Here is a 22,928-nt window from a genome sequence, read left to right as displayed (position 1 = left end):
GAAGCCCAAGAATACTGGAGTGGGTAGCCTATTCCTTCTCCAGTGGATCTTCCCAACCCAGAAATAGAGCCAGGGTCTTCTGAATTGCAGGTGGATTCTTTACCAACTTAGCTATGGTATCTGGGTAGATATTCCCCAAGTTTTCTAATTATTCTTTATCTGTTTCTCTCATAAGTGTTGGACATGTATTTCCAACTTCTTTTGTGTATTCCTACTAGTTGTCCTACAGGGAACTTAAACTGATGCCTTGAATCTGATCAACAGACCTCTTCTCTTTTTCTGCACCTTCCAATTGGGGTAATAGCATCTCCAACCTTATTGATGCTGAAATAGCTTCTGGCTCCAGTCCTTCCCTTCTCTATTCCTAGATTTATTTCAGATCTTCATGATCTCTTGATGAGATTACAACAGCAGCCATCTAACAGTTCTCCCTGCATGAATTTAAAGTTGCCTTATCTTTGAGGTTGGATATTGATTTAGTGTTTCAGTTTTTCCCTTAGAAGTTGACACTGAGGCTGGATAATGCATGTGTGATATGTCTACTCAATGGGTTTCTGGGTGGCATCTCAGTTTCTTAATTTGATAACTTTGATCATTTTATTTTTCAAAGAAGTTACGTAAGAGTAAAATATTCTAGCAAACTTCATAGTTTTTAATAAAGCTTGACAACATTTGATTGTGAAGGTCAACAGAAATAGCTAAAAACAGATATAAAATTGCCACTGAAATTCACGTTTCCATGTTGTTTTCATCTCTAATTATCTGGATGCAGCAAAAAAAGTATCACCTTCTAGGTAATAATTAACTGATGTATATGGGTGGTGTTTGTCTATAAGCTCGGTAGTACTGGCAAAAAAAATCTGAATAAAGTGATAGTATTTTTAAAACTGGTGTTTGAAAGCCTTCTGTAATGTAATTCTATATAAACTCATCTAAAAATTTGTACTAGAAGAAATCCTGTCCTTAGCCAGGTCATTACACTTTGTTTCCTAAAGACTGAGGACTGCATCCATGTTATCAACCTCATATGGACTTAGTCTGAGTTGTTTATTTACTCATAACAATGATTGGATGTATTGTAAGAACAAAGCTTCTTGGACAACTGTCTCTCCTGTAGTTCTAAAATACGTTGCATAATTCAAACAATGTAAATGTATGCAAAAGCTTCAAGTCTGATTTTTCAGATGATAAATTGAATGCAGGTGTTCATTATTTACCTCATTGTAAGATGGCCTATTTTGTTTCTACTTGAAACATTGTGAGTAGGATTCTGTAATGGCAGAGTGAGAAACTTGTGCATGCATGCCTTTGGTTTAGTATTTCTCCAGTGCATATATTCTTTGTTGGGCAAGTGTCCCAGGCTGCTTTGCAGAAATAAAACTGCAAGTGATGCTGAAGCTGGAAAAATAGATACATGATTGGATTATTTGTAACCATGACCCATTACATGATCACTGTAAAACAATAGTCCCTTACTTTTTTGTGTTACAAAAGCTCTGACACTTGTTGAATCCCTCCCCAGAAAAATAACCGCATTATACACAAAATAATATTTTTAGAGGTTTTTCCAGTCCCTCTGAGTCCTTTTCATTTACCTCATGTTAACAACTCTACCACATTCTCATATGTTTTTGATGGAAATGTAAATTGAAGTGATCTCAGTGGGTGACAATTTAGAATTACTTACCTAATTAGAATGCACATATTCCTGTTTCAGGGTAAAGATAACCAACGGAACATGGATCTAGTTTTGTTTACTAACAAAACCTCATTAAAGTCCCTTAGCAAGGGACTAAAAACAATGTGAACCCACAGGAATAAGGAGAATGAGAAGTGGTGATGGCCAACAAATAACTAGAAAGAAAGTGAATGAATAGTAACTGACAGCAATGAATCTGAGAAGGCTGAATTAGCAGGGAATTGTAGGGAAAGCTAAGAATTAAAATTGACTACAATAGAATTGCTCTAAAGTTCAGAAACTAGCAGCCCCAGGTACCCCTAGACAGAGGATGAGCTGGTTGGATGGCATCACTGACTCAGTGGACATGAGTTTGAGCAAACTCTAGGAGAATAGTGAAGGGTAGGGAAGCCTGGTGTGCTGCAGTCCATGGGGTCACAAAGAATCAGACATGACTTAACAACTGAACAACAACAACCCATAGACCTGAGTGAAGTGGACAAAATTAGGGGACTTTAGTGGAATGTAAAAACTACTAAAAAGTAGTCTGATCTCTAGATCAACTTCTCTACTCTATGACCCTGCTCATCCCCACTACAGAAGCAGGTGGGGAGGAAGAGCTCCCTCCGTCCGGAAGAGAACACTGGTTGAAGGAAGGAGTGTCTTGCCCCAAACAATGACTAACAGACCATGTGCATCCTGCCTACTTGATGGGGGAAGCCCTTGGCGTCTTCTCCCACTCAGCAGCAAATATCTTGGTGGCTTGGTTTTCTCTCCTGGCTGGACATTGGAAATGTTTTATTTGAATAATGTGTTTAGTCTAAGAATAAAGACCTAAAAGTACTAACCTCAGAGATTCCCTGGTAATCATCTCAACCCCATCACCCTGTAGTGAAGCTCATGGTTTACAAACCCCACTCCTGCACTCATTGCTGAATAGGTTTACCATCCCACTTGAAGAATGCACTTACCATGGAAGATAGAGACCAAAACAAAGAGAAAAGCATACCATGAGAAAACAGTGAATATGCAGAGAAAGGAAAACTCTTAAAAAGTTAATATCATTACAGAGGTAAAACTTCATTGCAAACATGAACCAAGATCAGAATGCTCAAACAATGTTCAGAGGATAAAAACAAGATCTGGAGTTAAAATCTGAGGGTCTTTCCCCCAAATATTAAAAGATGAAATACAGTGAAGAAGATTAGAAGTCCAATAAAAAAAAGTAAGCATTCAATGACAAAACTTTCCCAAAGAGAAAATTGAGAGGAAGAAATATCAAAGAAATAATGCAACAAAAAGTATTTTTAAAGCTTACCTCTTGCAGTCCTTTTCTCAGAAAGCTACTAGAGGATGTGTACAGAGAGTTATTCAAAAAAATTACATGGACGTTGGAAATTCATGGCAGGAGAAAGATGAAGAGTATCCCCAGGATGATGGTGTAGGGTGTTCTCAGGATGATGGTGTAGGGTGTTCTCAGGATGATGGCTGAGTGTCACTGTCACCAGTCTCTGCTGAAAAAGGTCAGAAGACTCCAAGGGTGACTGCTTCAGGAATACAAAGTTGGTGAATACCTTACCTGTCTGAATATCTTCAGAGTAGATCTAGACAAATAGTTATTTGCTGTTGAATGACTCATAGGTATATTGAAAACTAAACAGTTGAAACAAAAGAGAAGTTATAACTCCAGGAAAAACAAAGACTGGTGCAGGAAAGGAATTTCAGTGTATAACTTAGCTATGAGTAATGATGAAATAGTCGCTAATGTAAGCACTCGATGTAACCAAAAATTAAGATACTGAAGGCATGGGAAATAGGAAGTATTGGTGTGTATTATGATGCAGGGAGGAGAGGAGGCAAAATTCTTCTATATCTGAGGGCTAACTCAGAAAATAGAGCTGTATGTTCTTTAGAGAGATGGTGTGATAGTAAACTATTTCAGTTCAGGCCTGACAGTATTCTGCTTTTTTCTGTGTCCTCCTGGTAAGTGAAGTCTTTCTCTGTTCCTTGATTCTGGATTGAGCCTGCTAGCTTGCTTTGGGATTTTTGCAGAGGAGATGTAGATAGAGGCATAAATGTGCCTCTGCTGTTGGGTTTGCCCCCTGTTGCATCTGTTGCCCTAAGGAAGGCACAGTCTGGTCGCTGTCCCTCCAGTGTGATCTGTAGTGTGTGACCCATGGGTCAGAAGTGCCACCGCCGACCCACAGTCCTGCAGGTTCCAGCACAGTCAGCCTCAGCCGTCCCACAGCTGTGTGTGAGAAAAAAGTCGATTGCTGTGTGCTACTGAGATTTGTATATTTGTTAATCCCTGGTGGCTCAGATGATAAAGAATCTGCCTGCAGTGCAGGAGACCTGTGTTCGATCCCTTGGTAAGGAAGATCCCCTGGAGGAGGTGATGACAACCCACTTCAGTATTCTTGCCTGGAGAATCCCCATGGACAGAGGAGCCTGGCGGGCTACAGTCCATGTGGTCACAATGAGTTGGACTAAGCACAGGACACAGTTGACTTGTTACACATGGAAATGAATATTAGAGGCTTCAGCTTAAAGAAGGAAAAGTGATTGCCTGTGGTGAAGACAAAGTAGAGCAAAGGGAGTGAGGTTGACTTTTTCATAACAAATCTTGTAGAGATAGTTGGTTCTTTGAATTATATACTTTGATAACTGAAATCTATGAACTAAAAATTTAGAAAACAAAACAGATGACATGATTTTGTACTTGGAGTTTGTAGAGAAAATCTAGAGGATGGACAAATGATCAAGGCAGTCGGGGTGCTAGTAATAAAATTTTCTATGTCTTCAACCATAGTCTTCTGGTTGATGAAGGACAGTCTAGAAAAATGAGCATTAACTAGTCAAGAACCAGTGGAGGTTTTACAGGATTGGATGCCTCATTCAGGGTCGCTGGGAGAGGAGAGTAAGAGAAATGATGGTTGGGAGTTCCAATCAGATTGGATTATGAAATGAAAAGTTTCAGAGGAGTCTCAGCTGAAGGTAAAGATAAAGTTCTCCACAACAGAAATTAGTTGTTCAAGTTAAAATAAAGTCTAGCAAGGAAATGGCTAGAATATTTAAAGTTTGTGCACATGGACTTTGGATTCAGCCAGTATAATGTTGGTAATTTGAGTAAAATGGAAGACTGATCCCACATGTCTGAAATGGCAGAGCCTATGAAGTAGTGACAGACGACAGTATTATGAAGACTGGAAGATTTGTCAAGATGGCGTGCATTTTGGAGGGACAGAGAGTTTGCACAGCAAGAGAGGTGCAAAGGTCTGGAATGTTAATCCTGCCTGCGAGGCCTGAAGTAGTGGTGGTTGGGAAAATCAGGAGAAAGCACTTGAGAGTGATGGTGAGAAATGGGTGTTCTTTCATATCAAGGAGGCGAAGACTCTATAAGTAATGAATTTGCAGCAAAACAGGATGGTACAGGGGAAAGGGCAGCGGAGGAGGTGGTTAACTCCAGGATGATGGTCCGTGGAGACTGACTGAACAGCGCAAGAGGTATATTGCAAGCTATTTGACAGTAGTCACTTAACTACTACATAGAAAAGATGGAAAAAGAATATACACATAACAAAAGCTACCAACTGTATGTGATTTATAGAATGAAACAAAATGAGAAGAGGCCATGTTTGTCATTGTCACAAGTGAGAATAAAATTATACTTTAAACCTTTTTTTTTTTTTCGATTTTATCTTTATTCTTCCAATTTCACTGCCAGTGTGTCTTCCATTTTTCTTAACGGAAACTAAGTGTGAGGAAAGTAGAAGGAAAAGGTTGTACACAATTTCAGAGTTACCCCCAGAATCACTACACAAAACATAGAACTCTATATAGCCATTAGATATTACTGAATAGCTATGACTCCAGTTTTCTTGCCTGAAGAATTCTGTTGGCAGAGAAGCCTGGCAGGTTATAGTCCATGGGGTTACAAAGAGTCGGACACGACTGAATGACTAACACTTTCAGTTTCACTTTCAAACCTTAATTTGTTTCACTTTCAAACCTAAATACGTACTGTGCTTAGTCACTCAGTCGTGTCTGACTCTTTGCGACCCTGTGGACTGTAACCCACCAGGTTCCTCTGTCCATGGGGATTCTCAGGAAAGATTATTGGAGTGGGTTGCCATGCTGTCCTCCAGCACGTGGCAAGGATAAAAATTAAATCTTCATGTTAACCTTGTCCCTTAGTCTTTCTTCTCAGAGGCAAACAGGTTCTCCTGAGACCTTCTGAAGGGATGCAAATTCATTCCTGACCTTTTATTTTCTATCTGTAGGCATCCATTCTGTGGAACTACAGTTCCCTCTGTTACCTGTTTTGTCACTCTGCCTCCTGCACAGCAATCACCTTGAGACTGTTCCTCCCTACTCTCCTAGCAATTCTCTTTTTTCCTCACCTATTAGAATATCTTGCTTCCTGCATCCTATGTCTTCCCTTTTGTCACTGTGCTCCCCAAGTTTGTGGAGCACCATCTCCTGAGAAAGAGTACGTGGGGAACTTCTGCTTTCCCAGGTGTGTAAGGAACTTAGAAATGATCACCCTATCCTAACAGTACAAAGCTAAACAAACTGAAAAATAAAAAATGTGTCTTAAATCTAACAGAGAAGTGAGATAACAGGACAGATTGGTGTCCTGAAACAGGCAAACACAGTGGAGTAGGAAATGGCAACCCACTCCAGTATTCTTGTCTGGAAAATCCCATGGACACAGGAACCAGGCGGGCTACAGCCCATAGGGTTGCAAAGAGACACAAGTGAAGTGACTCAGCACTCACACTCACGGTGGTTCTATGTTCAGATTCTGAGAAACCTCCTTATTGTTTTCCACAGTAGCTATACCAATTTACATCCCTATCTACAACATACAAAGGTTCTCTTTTTGCTACATCCTTGCCAGCAGTTTGTAATTTGTGATCTTTTTGATGATAGCTATTCTGACAAGTGTGAGGTGATACCTCATTCTGGTTTTGTTTTACATTTCTCTACTCAGCAATGCTGAGCATCTTTCCTGTGCCTGTTGATTACCTATAGGTTTTGTTTGGAAAAATGTCTCTCCAGGTCTTCAGCCTATTTTTTTTTAAATTGAGTTGTTTGAATTTTTGATGGTTTATATGAGCTGGTTATATATTTTGGGTATTGACCTTTTATCAGTCACATTGTTTGCAGGTATTTTCTCCCATGCAGGAGGTTGTCATTTAATTTTGTCAAAAGTTTCCTTTGCTGTGCAAAAGCTTTTAAGTTTAAGTAGGTCCAGTTTATTTGTTTTTGTTTCCTTGCATTAGGAGGTAGAGCAAAAAAAAAACAAAAAAAAAACCCAGAAGCTTTCACAATTTATGTGAAAGAGTGTTCCTATGTTTTCTTCTAGAGGTTTTTTGGTTTCTGGTCTTACATTTAAGACTTTAATACATTTTGAGTTTGTTTTTGTACATGGTATAAGGAAATGTTCTAGTTTTATTCATCTACATGTAGCTGACTAGTTTTCCCAGCACGACTAGTTGCAGAGACTGTGTTTTCTCCGTTGTATATTATTGTCTTCTTTGGCATCAATTAAATTGTGGTGACAGCCTATCACTATCATTATTTCTGGGCTCTTTATTCTGTTCTTTTAAACTAGGTGTTTTCATGCCAGTACCATATTGGTTTTTTTTCCTTTCTTTTTTTACCATAGCTGTGTAATATAGTTTGAAATCAGGGTGTATGATACCTCCAGCATTGCCCTTCTTTCTCAACGTTGTTTTGGCTATTCAGGGTCTTTTGTGTTCCCATAGGAGTTTTAAAATTATTTGTTCTTTCTTTGAAAAATGGCATTGGTATTTTAATAGGGATTGCATTGAACCTGAGATTTTGATACTCCACATCATCACCAACTCTGGATATTGTCAGTGTTCTGGATTTCAGCCATTCTAATAGATGTATAGTGATATCTCATTGTTCTTTTAATTCACATTTTCATACAGAATTCATTGCTGGTGATAATGCAAAATGGCACATCCACTTGGGAAGACAATTTGACAGTTTCTTACAAAACTAAACATACTCTTAGCTCTGTATTTACTGAAATAAGTGGAAAGTTTGTATCTATACAAAAGCCTACACTTCAATATTTGTACCTGCTTTATTCATAGTCACCAGACCTTCGGAGCAACCAAGATTTCCTTATACACACATACACTGTGGTACTTCCAGATAATGAAATATTATCTAGTGCTAAAAAATAATTCAAGTCATGAAAGACATGGAAGCACTTTTAATATATATTACCAAGTGAAATAGACCAGTCTGAGCAGACCACATACTATTTGATTCCAGATATGTGACTTCTGGAAAAGACAAAACTATCGGTGCAGGAAAAAGTTAATTAGTTGCATGGAATTGGGAGAACAGAGGAGGATGAATAGGAGAACAAAGAATTTTTAGTGCAGTGAAGATATCCTATATGTTACCATTATGGTGGATACATACCACTATACACTTGTTACAATGTGTAGAATGTGAAACACTAAGAGTGAACCCTAATGTAAACTGTTGACTTCAGGTAGGAGCGACTTCCCTTTCACTTTTCACTTTCATGCATTGGAGAAGGAAAGGGCAACCCACTCCAGTGTTCTTGCCTGGAGAATCCCAGGGACGGGGGAGCCTGGTGGGCTGCCGTCTATGGGGTCGCACAGAGTCGGACACGCCTGAAGCGACTTAGTATGTAGGTTCAGTGCACCGCTCTGGTGTGAGATTTTGTTAGTGAGGGAGCCTATATATATGTGGGGATGGCAGTAAATGGGAACTAGCTGTACTTTCTGCTCAATTTTGCTCTGAACCTAAAACTCTTAAAAAAAAGGAGCCTGTTAAGAAACCTAGATTGAAAAAGTACATAGGAACTAAAATTCTACTGAGACTTTCAGTGTTTCTGTAAGTCCATATTCTGCCATCAGACAGGAGATATAGCTTTTATGATTTTATATTGACAATCACTATCTTCTAAATTATGAAGAAACTCTTCCACTATTTATCTGATTTTCATTGTTGGCTGTTAAGTAGTCTTGTCCAGTTTGGATTCCTGCTTCTTTACAAGAGACTTTTTGTTTTTGTTAATTGGATTTGGTGTGTTTTCATCTATTGGCATCTATATTCTGTAAGATTGTTTAAATTCGGGGACTCGTTCCTTATTACTGCAATTAAAAATTATTTGGTTGTTTGCTTCTCCAGACCTTTTACGTTCTTCTGATTTTTATTAACATATTGGTCTTTGACTCATTATGTTTTTCTGTTTTCTACCCTTCTGAATATTATCCTTATTTTACGAATATAAACACTATCATTCTGGGACTGTTAAACCTTTGTTGACTGTGTAGTTTCTAGTTTCTCCAAAACATTTTTTGCCATTTTGACCTTATCTTTAATGTTAGTCTTACCTTGCATTTCAGTTATAACTGGCTTTTCTGTTCACGTGTATATGTTGGTAATTGGTTGTACTTTGTAAGTTTTATGGTGGAGGGTGGCTGTTGATTGTGAATTTCATTCTAAGGTGACTGGGCTGGACAGTAAATAGTGTGCCAAGGGGTTATACCTGAGGATAATATTCAGCTCAGTCCAGTTGCTCAGTTGTGTTCAACTCTTTGTGACCCCATGGACTGTAGCACACCAGGCCTCCCTGTCCATCACCAACTCTCGGAGTCCACTCAAACTCATGACCATTGAGTCTGTGATGCCATCCAACCATCTCATCCTCTGTCCTCCCCTTCTCCTCCTGCCTTCAGTCTTTCCCAGCATCAGAATCTTTTCAAAAGAGTCAGTTCTTCGCATCAAATGGCCAAAGTATTGGAGTTTCAGCTTTATCATCAGTCCTTCCAATGAATATTCAGGACTGATTTCCTTTAGGATGGACTGGTTGGATATCCTTGCAGTCCAAGGGACTCTCAAGAGTCTTCTCCAACACCACAGTTCAGAAGCATCAATTCTTCAGTGCTCAGCTTTCTTTATAGTCCAACTCTCACATCCTTACATGACTACTGGAAAAACCATAGCTTTGACTAGACACACCTTTGTTGGCAAAGTAATGTCTCTGCTTTTTAATATGCTGTCTAGGTTGGTCATAACTTTTCTTGCAAGGAGCAAGGGTCTTTTAATTTCATGGCTGCAGTCACCATCTGCAGTGATTTTGGAGCCCAAGAAAATAAAGTCTGTCACTGTTTCCATTGTTTCCCCATATATTTGCCATGAAGTGTTAGGATCAGATGCCATGATCTTAGTTTTCTGAATGTTGAGCTTTAAGCCAACTTTTTCACTCTCCTCTTTCACTTTCATCAAGAGGCTCTTCAGTTCTTCTTTGCTTTCTGCCATAAGGGTGGTATCATTTGCATATCTGAGGTTATTGATAGGAGAATATTATTAATGCTATTTTGAGCTCCAGATTTAGGGAGGCAGAGGATTCTCAGCATCTACATATTTGTGTGTTTTTCATGTGATCAGTGATAATACTATGGCCCCCATGCTGGATAATGTCCACATTTTGTGCAGCTACATTTTAATTAATTTGGTGGTAGTTTAGTTGCTCAGTCTTGTCTGACTCTTTGAGACCCCATGGACTGTAGCCCACCAGGCTCCTCTGTCCATGGGATTCTCCAGGCAAGAATACTGGAGTGTGTTGCCATTGCCTTCTCCAGGGGATCTTCCCAACCCAGGAATTGAACCCAGGTCTCCTGCATTGCAGGAAGATGATTTACCAACTGAACTTACTTGATTAAAATCTAACATCTTGCTGGTTGCTTTATTTTTGTTCCTTTTCTTTTTTCTGTCTGCCTTTGTATTAATTTTTCATTTTATGATTCCCTTTTATTCCTATTGACTTCTTACTCTTACCTTATAAAGCATTTGTCTAGTGATTACCTTGAGTTTAGAATTTGATGAGCACCCAGTTGGGTTGCTAAAGAAAAGTCTGAATGGGGTATTAACTCATGTTGTGTTTGTATTTCCCAGAGGTTCTGTATTCTCCTAATTGCCTCTATTCAGTATTTATAGTTTGTTGAAATTTTTAGGAGATTTTATCTTACTGTCTGTATGGGACCTGATGTTTCTTTTGTGTTCTGCTGTAGGTGAGCTGGTGATGGCATCTTCTACTTCTTGGGGGAGGATGCCTTTTCTTAGATTTAGTGCTATTCAGTCATCCTGTGACCTCAGCTCTGATGGTTTCAAGAAAAAGTTCTATTTTTGTAGTTTATCTGCTTTTTTCTTTTGTTCTTGAAATGAGCATCACTTTTGCTAGCTTTTCATATCCTAGGCAGTAGAAATCATCATCCACGTTCTTGAGAAACAAATTCAGATTTTAATTTGTCATAAAGTATGCACTTTTTTGAGGTAACCATAGAAGTAAGGTTTAATGCAAAAACATTACCAAAACCCCATAATTGAAGTGAAAGTTGCTCAGTCGTGTCCAACTCTTTGACACCCCATGGACTACAGTCCATGCAATTCTCTAGGCCAAAATATTGGAGTGGGTAGCCTTTCCCTTCTCCAGGGGATCTTCCCAACCCAGGGATCGAACCCAGATCTTCTGCTTTGCAGGCAGATTCTTTACCATCTGAGGCACTGGGGAAGCCCAAGAATACTGGAGTGGGTAGCCTATCCTTTCAGTGGATCTTCCCAGCCCAGGAATCAAATTGGGGTCTCCTGCATTGCAGGTGGATTCTTTACCAACTGAGCTATCAGGAAAGCCCCCCAACCCCATAAATAGTTGTAAACTTATTCTATACAGTGAATGACAGATTCAGAGTATTTCTGCCAAGATCGCTCAGTTTCTGTTTTGGTGTATGTTTCGGAAGTATCTGATCCGTCATTTCCTTTGTTTCCTACTGGCTCTGTTGATTGGAGTCCTGAAGACTTCTTGCAGTTGGTAAACTGTTGCCATTCTTGGTTGGTGCATCACGTGACTGGCAGGAGCACAGCATCAAGTACTTCTCATTCCTGAGATGGGAAGAAAGAAGCTGTTTTTCTCAGAATGCACTTTGTGAGCACTTTTAAGGCTGTTCATGAATATGTTCAGTATTCTGCATCTGGAAAGAGAGGCAGGAAAAGGGTTATTGGTAGTCTTCTTTGGAGTTTAGAGAGAGAGAGAGAAGTGAAAGTCACTCAGTCATGTCCAATTCTTTGCAACCCCGTGGACTGTACAGTCCATGGAATTCTTTAGGACAGAATACTGGAGTGGTTAGCCTTTCCCTTCTCCAGGGGACCTTCCCAACCCAGGGATCAAACCCAGGTCTCATGCATTACAGGCAGATTCTTTACCAGCTGAGCCACCAGGGAAGCCCATCTGAGTGACTTTCACTTCACTTTGGGATTTAACCAAAAATAGTTATTTTAACTGTAGATTGGCCTTACTTGCATACTACTAGATGAGATTGTGCAGATGTTGGAATTATTAATAGAATGTGGAGATTTTGTTGTTGTTGTTTAGGCGCTAAGTCATGTCCAACTTTTTGCCACCTCATGGACTGCAGTACGCCAAGCTTGTCTGTCCTTCACAATCTCCCGAAGTTTGCTTAGATTCATATGCATTGAGTTGGTGATGCTATCTAACCGTCCCATCTTCTACTGCTTCCTTCTTCTTTTGCCTTCAGTCTTTTTCAGCATCAGGGTCTTTTCCAATGAGTGAGCCCTTCGCATCAGTTGGCCAAAGTATTGGAGCATCAGCAACAACCCTTCTGATGAATATTCAGGGTTGATTTCCTTTAGGATTGACTGGTTTGATCTTGCAGTCCAAGGGACTCTCAAGAGTCTTCTACAGTACCACAATTCAAAAACAGCAATTATTTAGTACTTAGCCTTCTTTATGGTCCAACTTTCACATCTGTACATGACTACTGGAAAAGCAATAGCTTTTACTATAAGGACCTTTATTGGCAAAGTGATGTCTCTGCTTTTTAACATGCTGTCTAGGTTTGTCATGTCTTTCCTCCCAAGGAGCAAGCTTCTTTTAATTCCATGGCTGTGGTCACCATCTGCAGTGATTTTGGAGCCCAAGAAAATAAAATGTGTCACTTCTTCCACTTTTCCCCCATCTATTTGCCATGAAGTGATGGGACCAGATGCCGTGATTTAATTTTTTTTGAATGTTGAGTTTCAGGCCAGGTTTTTCACTCTCCTCTTTCAGCCTCATCGAGAGGCTCTTCATTTCCTCTTTGCTTTCTGACATTAGAGTGGTATTATCTGCATATCTGAGGTTGTTGATATTTCTCCTTGCAGTCTTGATTACAGCTTGTGCTTCATCCAACCAAGCATTTCCCATGATGGACTCTGCATATAAGTTAAATAAGCAGGGTGACAATATTCAGCCTTGACGTACTCCTTTTCCTATTTGGAACCAGTCTGTTGTTCCATGTCCAGTTCTAACTGTTGCTTCCTGACCTGCATATAGGTTTCTCAGGAGACAGGTTAAGTTGACTAAAGCATAATTTATTTGTATGTAGCTATAGGTATGACCTAAATCAAATATCTTATGATTATACAGTGGAAGTGACAAATAGATTCAGTGGATTATATGTGATAGACAAAGTGCCTGAAGAACTATGGATGGAGGTTTGGGACATTGTACAAGAGGCAGTGATCAAGACCATCCCCAAGAAAAAGAAATTCAAAAAGGCAAAATGGTTATCTGACGAGGCCTTACAAATAGCTGAGAAAAGAAGGGAAGCTAAAGGCAAAGGAGAAAAGGAAAGACACATCTATTTGAATGCAGAGTTCCAAAGAATAGCAAGGAGAATTAAAAAAGCCTTCCTCAGTGACCAGTGCAAAGAAATAGAGGAAAACAATAGAATGGGAAAGACTCGAGATCGCTTCAAGAAAATTAGAGATACCAAGGGAACATTTCAAGCAAAGATGGGCACAATAAAGGACAGAAATGATATGGACCTAATAGAAGCAGAAGATATGAGGAAGAGGTGGCAAGAATACACAGGAGAACTATATAAAAATATCTTCATGACCTAGATAAACATGATGGTGTGATCACTCTCGTAGAGCCAGACATCCTGGAATGCAAAGTCAAATGGGCCTTAGGAAGCATCAGTAAGAACAAAGCTATTGGGGGTGATGGAATTACAGTTGAGCTATTTCAGATCCTAAAAGATAGTGCTGTGAAAGTGCTACACTCAATATGCCAGCAAATTTGGAATACTCAGCAGTGGCCACAGGACTGGAAAAAGTCAATTTTCATTCCAGTCCCAAAGAAAGGCAATGCCAAAGAATGTTTAAACTATGGCACAATTGCACTCATCTCATCCACTAGCAAAGTAGTGCTCAAAATTCTCCAAACCAGGCTTCAACAGTACATGAACTGTGAACTTCCAGATGTTCAAGCTGGATTTAGAAAAGGCAGAGGAACTAAAGATCAAATTTCCAACATCCGTTGGAACATTGAAAAAGCAAGAGAGTTCCAGAAAAACATCTATATCTGCTTTATTGACTATGCGAAACCCTTTGACTGTGTGGATTGCAACAAACTGTGGAAAATTCTTCAAGAGATAGGAATACCAGACCACCTGACCTGCCTCCTGAGAAATCCGTATGCAGGTCAAGACACAACAGAACCAGATATGGAACAACAGACTGGGTCCAAATTGGGAAAGGAGTACATCAAGGCTGTATATTGTCACCCTGCTTATTTAACTTATACGCAGAGTACATCATGAGAAATGCTGGGCTGGATGAAGCACAAACTGGAATCAAGATGCAGGGAGAAATATCAATAACCTCAGATATGCAGATGACAGCACCCTTATGGCAGAAAGTGAAGAAGAACTAAAAATCCTCTTGATGAAAGTGAAAGAGGAGAGTGAGAAACTTGGCTTAAAACTAAACATTCAGAAAACTAAGATCATGGCATCCAGTTCTATCACGTCATGGCAAATAGATGGGCAAACAATGGAAACAATGACAGACTTTATTTTTGGGGGCTCCAAAATCACTGCAGATGGTGACTGCAGCCATGAAATTAAAAGACCCTTGCTCTTTGGAAGGAAAGTTATGACCAACCTAGACAGCATATTAAAGCAGAGACATTGCTTTGCCAACAAAGGTCTGTCTAGTCAAAGCTGTGGTTTTTCCAGTAGTTATGAGAGTTGGACTATAAAGAAAGCTGAGTTCCAAAGATTTGATGGTTTTGAAGTATGGTGTTGGAGAAGACTCTTGAGAGTCCCTTGGACTGCAAGGAGATCCAACCAGTAAATCCTAAAGGAAAATCAGTCCTGAATATTCATTGGAAGGACTGATGTTGAAGCTGAAACGCCAATACTTTGGCCACTTAATGGGGAGAACTGACTCATTGGAAAGGACCCTGATGCTGGGAAAGATTGAAGGCGGGAGGAGAAGGGGATGACAGAGGATGAGATGGTTGGATGACATTACCGACGAATGGACATGAGTTTGAGTAAGCTCTGGGAATTTGTGATGGACAGGGAAACCTGGCATGTTTCAGTCCATGGGGTCACAAAGAGTTCGATATGACTGAGCTACTGAACTGAACTGAAGTGTTGATAATACTATATTAAAGATGAAATTTCTTAGATTTCTTCAATGTCATGTTATATAGTATATTGGACATATCATGACATTTCTTAATAATGTCATGGTATGTTGTTTATAAGAATAGAGGTTTAAACTGAAATAGTTCTGGTTAATTTGGGACTCTATTCACTGGATGGCATCACTGACTCGCTGGATGGCATCACTGACTCGATGGATGTGAATCTGAGTGAACTCTGGGAGTTGGTGATGGACAGGGAGGCCTGGCGTGCTGCGATTCATGGGGTCGCAAAGATCGGACACTACTGAGCAACTGAACTGAACTGATATATACTTGCTGGTTATATATTTTTGTCATATTAACTTCACAAATCATTAAAATGTAGGGCTTGTAATTTCCAATAAAATAAAGATTGGCAATGGTTCTAAATGTCATATTCATATTTATTGCCTTCCTGCAGTCTCTCTTATATGGATATGCTCTTGTGTGTGTGTGTTATTTGCTCAGTCATGTCCGACTCTTTGTGACCCCATGGACTGAGTCCGCCAATTTCCTCTGAACATGGGATTCTCCAGGCATGAATACTAGAGTGGGTTCCTTTTTCCTTCTCCAGGGGATTTCCCAAAGTAGAGATTGAACCCTGGTCTCCTGCATTGCAGGCAGATTCTTTACTATCTGAACCACCAGGTAAGTCATGGTTGTGCTGTTGGTAAAATGCAAATCCAGCAGATGTCTGCAGCTTCTCTATCTTTGTTGGGCAGTTTTTGCCTGAAAAGTATTCCTATCCTTGAGTTTTATTCAGTCTTTATTTTATTTAAAAATTTTTTTTATTTATTTATCTGTGCCAAGTCTTAGTTGCAGTATGTGGGATCTATTCCCTGACCAGGGATTGAGCTCAGCGCACCTGCATTGGGAGTGTGGAGTCTTAGCCAGTGAACCACCAGGGAAGTCCCTATTCAGTCTTTAGAAAGAGATGAGAGACCATTTCCTCTAACGGGGCTTCCCTAGTACCCTTACGTAGAATTAAATACTATATTTCCTGGTCTACTTGTAAATATTCTGTTAATGCTCCATCTATCACATTCTGTTACAAAATATTTGTTATAGATCAGCTTCCTCTTTTAAACCTGAGTTCCTTGAGGACACAAAACATGTCTCATTTATCTTTATATGCTGGTACTTAAAAGAAACCTTGGACATGATAGATACCCAGTGACCATTATTTAATTGCATTATGTTGGTCATTTGGATGGTTCTGCCTAAAATGTTAAAAAATATTATTTGTATCTTACTAAATTTGATAGGTGTTCACTTTTTTTTTCTCATAATGGAAGACTGATATAGTACCATGTTCAGAATCAAAATATATTGTCTAAAAAGATCTGTTGTTATTTAAAATATCAATAAGAAAGCTGTGACCTGCCAGTGTTTTGGTATAAATATAAGAGATTTGGGGTTTTATGGATAGGTATATTTGTTAGGTTCATGACATTGTACAGGAGACAGGGATCAAGACCATCCCCATGGGAAAAAAAAATGCAAAAAAGCAAAATGGCTGTCTGGGGAGGCCTTACAGATAGCTGTGAAAAGAAGAGAAGCGAAAAGCAAAGAAAAGGAAAGATATAAGCATCTGAATGCAGACTTCCAAAGAATAGCAAGAAGAGATAGGAAAGCCTTCCTCAGCAATCAATGCAAAGAAATAGAGGAAAACAACAGAATGGGAAAGACTAGAGATCTCTTCAAGAAAATTAGAGATACCAAGGGAACATTTCATGCAAAGATAGGCTCGATAAAGGACAGAAATGGTATGGACCTAACAGAAACAGAAGATATTAAGAAGAGATGGCAAAAACACACAGAACAACTGTACAAAAAAGATCTTCACGACCAAGATAATCATGATGGTGTGATCACTGACCTAGAGCCAGACATCCTGGAATGTGAAGTCAAGTGGGCCTTAGGGAAGCATCACTACGAACAAAGCTAGTGGAGGTGATGGAATTCCAGTTGAGGTATTTCAAATCCTGAAAGATGATGCTGTGAAAGTGCTGCACTCAATATGCCAGCAAATTTGGAATACTCAGCAGTGGCCACAGGACTGGAAAAGGTCAGTTTTCATTCCAATCCCAAAGAAAGGCAATACCAAAGAATGCTCAAACTACTGCACAATTGCACTCATCTCACACACTAGTAAAGTAATGCTCAAAATTCTCCAAGCCAGGCTTCAGCAGTACGTGAACTGTGAACTTCCAGATGTTCAAGCTGGTTTTAGAAAAGGCAGAGGAACCAGAGATCAAATTCCCAACATCTGCCTGATCATTGAAAAAGCCAGAGAGTTCCAGAAAAACATCTATATCTGCTTTATTGACTATGCCAAAGCCTTTGACTGTGTGGATCGCAATAAACTGTGGAAAATTCTGAAAGAGATGGGCATACCAGACCACTGGACCTGTCTCTTGAGAAACCTGTATGCAGGTCAGGAAGCAACAGTTAGAACTGGACATGGAACAACAGACTGGTTCCAAATGGGAAAAGGAGTACGTCAAGGCTGTATATTGTCACCCTGCTTCTTTAACTTGTATGCAGAGTACATCATGAGAAACGCTGGGCTGGAAGAAGCACAAGCTGGAATCAAGATTGCTAGGAGAAATATCAATAACTTTAGATATGCAGATGACACCACCCTTATGGCAGAAAGTGAAGAGGAACTCAAAAGCCTCTTGATGAAAGTGAAAGAGGAGAGTGCAAAAGTTGGCTTAAAGCTCAACATTCAGAAAACAAAGATCATGGCATTCCGTCCCATCACTTCATGGGAAATAGATGGGGAAACAGTGGAAACAGTGTCGGACTTTATTTTTCTGGGCTCCAAAATCACTGCAGATGGTGACTGCAGCCGTGAAATTAAAAGACTCTTACTCCTTGGAAGGAAAGTTTTGACCAACCTCGATAGCATATTCAAAAGCAGAGACATTAGTTTGCCAACAAAGGTCTGTGTAGTCATGGCTATGGTATTTCCAGTAGTCACATATGGAAGTGAGAGTTGGACAGTGAAGAAAGCTGAACACCAAAGAATTGATGCTTTTGAACTGTGGTGTTGGAGAACACTCTTGAGAGACCCTTGGACTGCAAGGAGATCCAATCAGTCCATCCTAAAAGAGATCAGTGCTGGGATTTCTTTGGAAGGAATGATGCTAAAAAGCTGAAACTCTAGTACTTTGGCCACCTCATGTGAAGTGTTGACTCATTGGAAAAGACTCTGATGCTGGGTGGGCTTGGGGGCAGGAGGACAAGGGGACAACAGAGAATGAGATGGCTGGATGGCATCACTGACTCGATGGATATGAGTTTTAGTGAACTCCGGGAGTTGGTGATGGACAGGGTGGCCTGGCGTGCTGCGATTCATGGGGTCGCAAAGAGTCGGACACTACTGAACGACTGAACTGAATATTTGTTAAATTAAGTTCTGATATGGTAATCCTCAGTTATACCTTTAAGCATTTTACAAACATGTTTGGAAATGTAGCTTTTGAGTAAAGGAAATAAAGTATTGTATTTATCTGACACCTCAGCTCAGATGGTAAAGAATCTTCCTGCAAAGTTGGAGACTCAGGTTCAATCTTTGGGTTGGGGAGATCCCTTGGAGAAGGGAATGGCTACCCACTCCAGTATTCTTGCCTGGAGCTTCCAATGGACAGGGGAGCCTGGCGTGCTACAGTCTATGAGGTCTCAAAGAGTCAGAAATGACTGAGCAACTTTCACTGAAACTCTTCAGGAAGTTAAAAACATGATTGCAATATTTCTGTTTTCTATTGGTTTCATTTGTCTTTTAGGGCATGAAGAAGATTAATTTAACTTGATTAATCAGTGGCTAATTAAAGAGTTTGTGAATTCTCTGGGTTCTTTTCTAGATGTAGTTGATTATGAAATTGAAAGATTATTTAATATTATATTTTAACTTCTTAATTCTTTTTTCTTCCTACCCAGTGTAGTGACTATGACTTGGAATTTGGAACTGAGTGTTTGCATTTGGCTCTAAAATACAGTCATATCAAAGCAAAACTTGTGGAAGGATCCCCTGACCTCTGGAAGGTAAGGAAGTTGGTGCTTAGCTCTGTGTTGATGTGTCATTCCTGAAGATATACTCTGCAAGTACTGACACTTTCCAGGTGCTTTAGAAAATAGAGAAGTTTAAAAACATTTGGCTTCATATTGAAACAGTATTTCCAGGAATAAAAGTATGTGTGTACATATACATTAAAGGTGTTAAGAGTCTCAGTGGGTTTTCTGATCCATCGAATTATGGTATCATTTCTGTTGCTCAGTTGCAAGAAAATTCATGTTGGGATAGTTTACTCAAACAGGTCCCATTTAGCCAGTAAGATTGTTTTGTTCACAATTTTTGTGTATGTTCTTGGTGTGTAATGTTTTATTGTGTAGCCTTACTCTCAGCTGGATCGAGGGCGCCACTCTGCTTCTCACAGCAACAACATTTCCTCTCAGTCCCTAGGATGGTAGCTCCAACTTAATGTGTTATTGAAACACATATCTGCAGTAGTTTTGACCCAGTAGGCTTGGTGCCTGGAAGAACTCACCACCTCCAAGAGGCATTGTGCTCTTTCCCGTGGTCAGGCTTGACTGATTTCATGACAGACTTCTTTCTTTAGGAGGAGTGAAGTGGTTGTAGCATTATCATACTGCGTGTTCCTGTTGAGGCTGGAGTGCTTTACAGCGTGACTCTCCTGTGTTTCATTGGGTAGAAATGTGGTAAACTGAACAGTGTATTCTGAAATAGAATTGTAGGGTCATATCATAATTTTGAATAAGTACTGCTCCTTTGGAAATATTGGATGAAATCTTTATAAAGCATCCATCTAAATCTGGCTAGTAAACATTCATCCTAATTCTGAGCTAATATGAATCCAAAAGCATATTTCTTCATTGACATAAAAACAAAAAGAAGCCCTATGTGTTAGGTATTTTGTACAATCATGTGATGGGCCTTGCTACGGGCTAAGATTGTCTCATACTATTTAAATTGTTACAAGATTACAGGATATTGACATGCCTGATTTATTGCCTGGTAGAGAGAATTAATGCAGTATTATTGCTCTTTTAAGAGTTTCCAAATGTCATTAATCCATTAGGTCAATATTTTATTCTTTTTGTTTATTTTTTTTTCTATATATGACAGATGGTGATACACATATTCATTGGGAGGATTAGGGTAATTACCAATTAGGTGTTTTGTGAAAGATCCTGACTCACATCACTATGCTATGCTAAGTCACTTTAGTCGTGTCCGACTCTGTGCGACCCCATGGACGGCAGCCCACCAGGCTCCCCCGTCCCTGGGATTCTCCAGGCAAGAACACTGGAGTGGGTTGCCATTTCCTTCTCCAATGCATGAAAGTGAAAGGTGAAAGTGAAGTCGCTCAGGCATGTCTGACTCTTCGCGACCCCATGGACTGCAGCCCACCAGGCTCCTCCGTGCATGGGATTTTCCAGGCAGGAGTGCTGGAGTGGGGTGCCATTGCCTTCTCCGACTCACATCACTACAGATCTGCTAAACTTAATTTACAGGCTATGTTAAAAATAAATAAATGAAACCTCAAGACATTTATTGCTACTAACATATCAACACCCTCTGGCCTCTTTGCTCATTTTTTTGAGGGGGCTGTGTTATTATCTGTTTCTCATGGGTATTCCGAGCCTTCTTTAAATGTGTGAAGCACCCTCAGGTCTTCAGGTACAAAGAGGGCTCTTTGAATCTTCCACTTGAACTCCACAGATATACTTCAGTGTCTTTTGCATTAAATCTCAAATTTCACTGCTTCCACCAGCAACACAGAGCACAGTTTTAGTCCTCACACCTTGGAGCTTGCTTCCGTTGTATGTGAGACAAATGTCAGTGTACTGAGTGGAAGCTGGCCTTTCCAAGTGCTTCTCTTCATTCCCTTGCTGAGTCATTTCACACATGGTGCTGGGGGTTGAATTGTGTCCCACTGCCCCCTAGAAGTGACTCATTAGAAACGACCCTGATGATGGGGAAGACTGAGGGCCGAAGGAGGAGGGGGTGACAGATCATGAGATGGTTGGTGGCATCACTGATTGAGGGGACCTGAGTTTGAGCAAGCTCTGGGAGTTGATGATGGACAGGGAAGCCTGGTGTGCTGCAGTCCCTGGGATTGCAAAGAATTGGACATGACTGAGCAACTGAACTGATAGCCAATAGGAAAATGTAGACAAAAAAAAAAATTCAAATTTTAGGGGAATTTGCCGGCAGTCTTGTGGTTAGGACTCCACACCACTGTCACTGCTGAGGGTGCAGGTTCAACCCCTAATTGAGGAACTAAGATCCTGCAAGCCTTGCAGTGCAGCCAAAAAAAAAAAGAATTTTAGCTGTCTTTCGTTATATAGTTTCTTTTTGAATGTTAGTATAGTACCCAAGGACCTTTGGGTAGTAATACATATATTTTATTCTTAAGGCTGATTTCAATGCATAAGTGTTGTTTTACAAGTATGCTAGAAAAGTCATTTTAGTATTTGAGACCAAGTTTTCTTTATTTAAAAAACCCCATTGTTAAGATAGATTTATTTGAAAAAAAGAATAAAGCACTTTCACAATTATTCTGTGTAAATTTGGAATGCAGTTATATTCCTCAAAGAAAGCAGGAAGGAATGAAAAATCAGCTATAGTAATTAGGCATCTTTCCATTAATTACTGTTTTGAGTTTCCCTTACATAGCAGACAGTTAAAGGGAATAAAAGCCTTTTCTCATCTAAATTGCAAATATTGAGTGCTGATTTCAGCTGTCTAGTTAACTTTGGGTTTTCATGGAAACAAATATATTTTATTCACTTCTTCTAAGAAAAGTGTATCCCTAAAACGTCGATTCTGCAGGTTGAGTTTTGCTCAGTGTTCATTGCTCTATTGCGGCCCTTAGAACAGGACCTCTGATGCGGCAGTATTTGAGACATATTTACTGAATGAGTGAATGAGGTCAGTGCAGTCTTTCGTTTGGTAAAATGCATAGTCTGAAGCTCTAAGTGTCTGTTTACCACTTTTTTCCCCCCAGATAATAGAGCTATATTTTGGATCAGTAACTGTAGTACTGGTTTTGGTTGGCATTGCTTCTTTTAGAGATAATTTAACAATGTCATACTTGATTTTAATAGATTGGCTGACTGCTTGAGGAAATTTCCATTTGTCATACAAGTCAGCTACTACATTAGTTCTGAGTTGTAAGATATAGATTTTGGGCCAGGGTGGTTTACCTGCCAGGATCTAGGCATAGCAGGGAAACCTATTGGGGTGAAAGTGCCGTGAACCACTTAGCTGAACAGTTTTTTGCACAAGTTTAGTTTGGAGATAATCTGGAGAAAAATTGTCCCAATTATCGATATGGAAAGGTATTAATTATTTCTCAAAGTTGGTTTTGAGACACTGGCATCATAATCATCTGAGCACTTGAATGATAAGCTCCTAAGACCTTAGAGTACTTACTAAGAGATTTTATTATTTACTCTCTTCTTCAGTTCTATGATGAAGGAAAAGCAGTTCTACAGTGCAATGCATCTGACATGTTCTGTACCTGAGCTCACTGCATGTGGTCTGAGAACTATCTGCTGTAGGACCATGGCAGGGTATATAACAAGGAATAGGTTATAATTGCAAAGAGGCTGTATGTTCTTAAGCAAAGATCATGATTGTTCTTACATTCATGATGGTAGCCTCCA

At 39.7% G+C, this 22,928-nt stretch overlaps 1 protein-coding gene across 6 annotated transcripts in view; it reads left to right on the top strand.

The window, feature by feature from the left end:
* The window catches only part of CRPPA (CDP-L-ribitol pyrophosphorylase A), a 362,372-nt gene that overhangs the window by 89,092 nt on the left and 250,352 nt on the right, over nucleotides 1-22,928 (top strand). For all 6 annotated transcript variants that reach the window (XM_044946504.2, XM_045166361.1, XM_025290931.3 and 3 more), the window contains one exon: nucleotides 19,176-19,280. In XM_044946504.2, coding sequence (XP_044802439.2) covers nucleotides 19,176-19,280 — 105 coding nt within the window. The remainder of the gene's footprint in view (nucleotides 1-19,175; nucleotides 19,281-22,928) is intronic.

This window comes from Bubalus bubalis, chromosome 8 (assembly GCF_019923935.1).
Source record: "Bubalus bubalis isolate 160015118507 breed Murrah chromosome 8, NDDB_SH_1, whole genome shotgun sequence".
In the NCBI taxonomy this organism is placed as follows: domain Eukaryota; kingdom Metazoa; phylum Chordata; class Mammalia; order Artiodactyla; family Bovidae; genus Bubalus; species Bubalus bubalis.
Note: the sequence above shows the minus strand (reverse complement) of the source record. Positions and strands in the feature narration are given on the sequence as shown.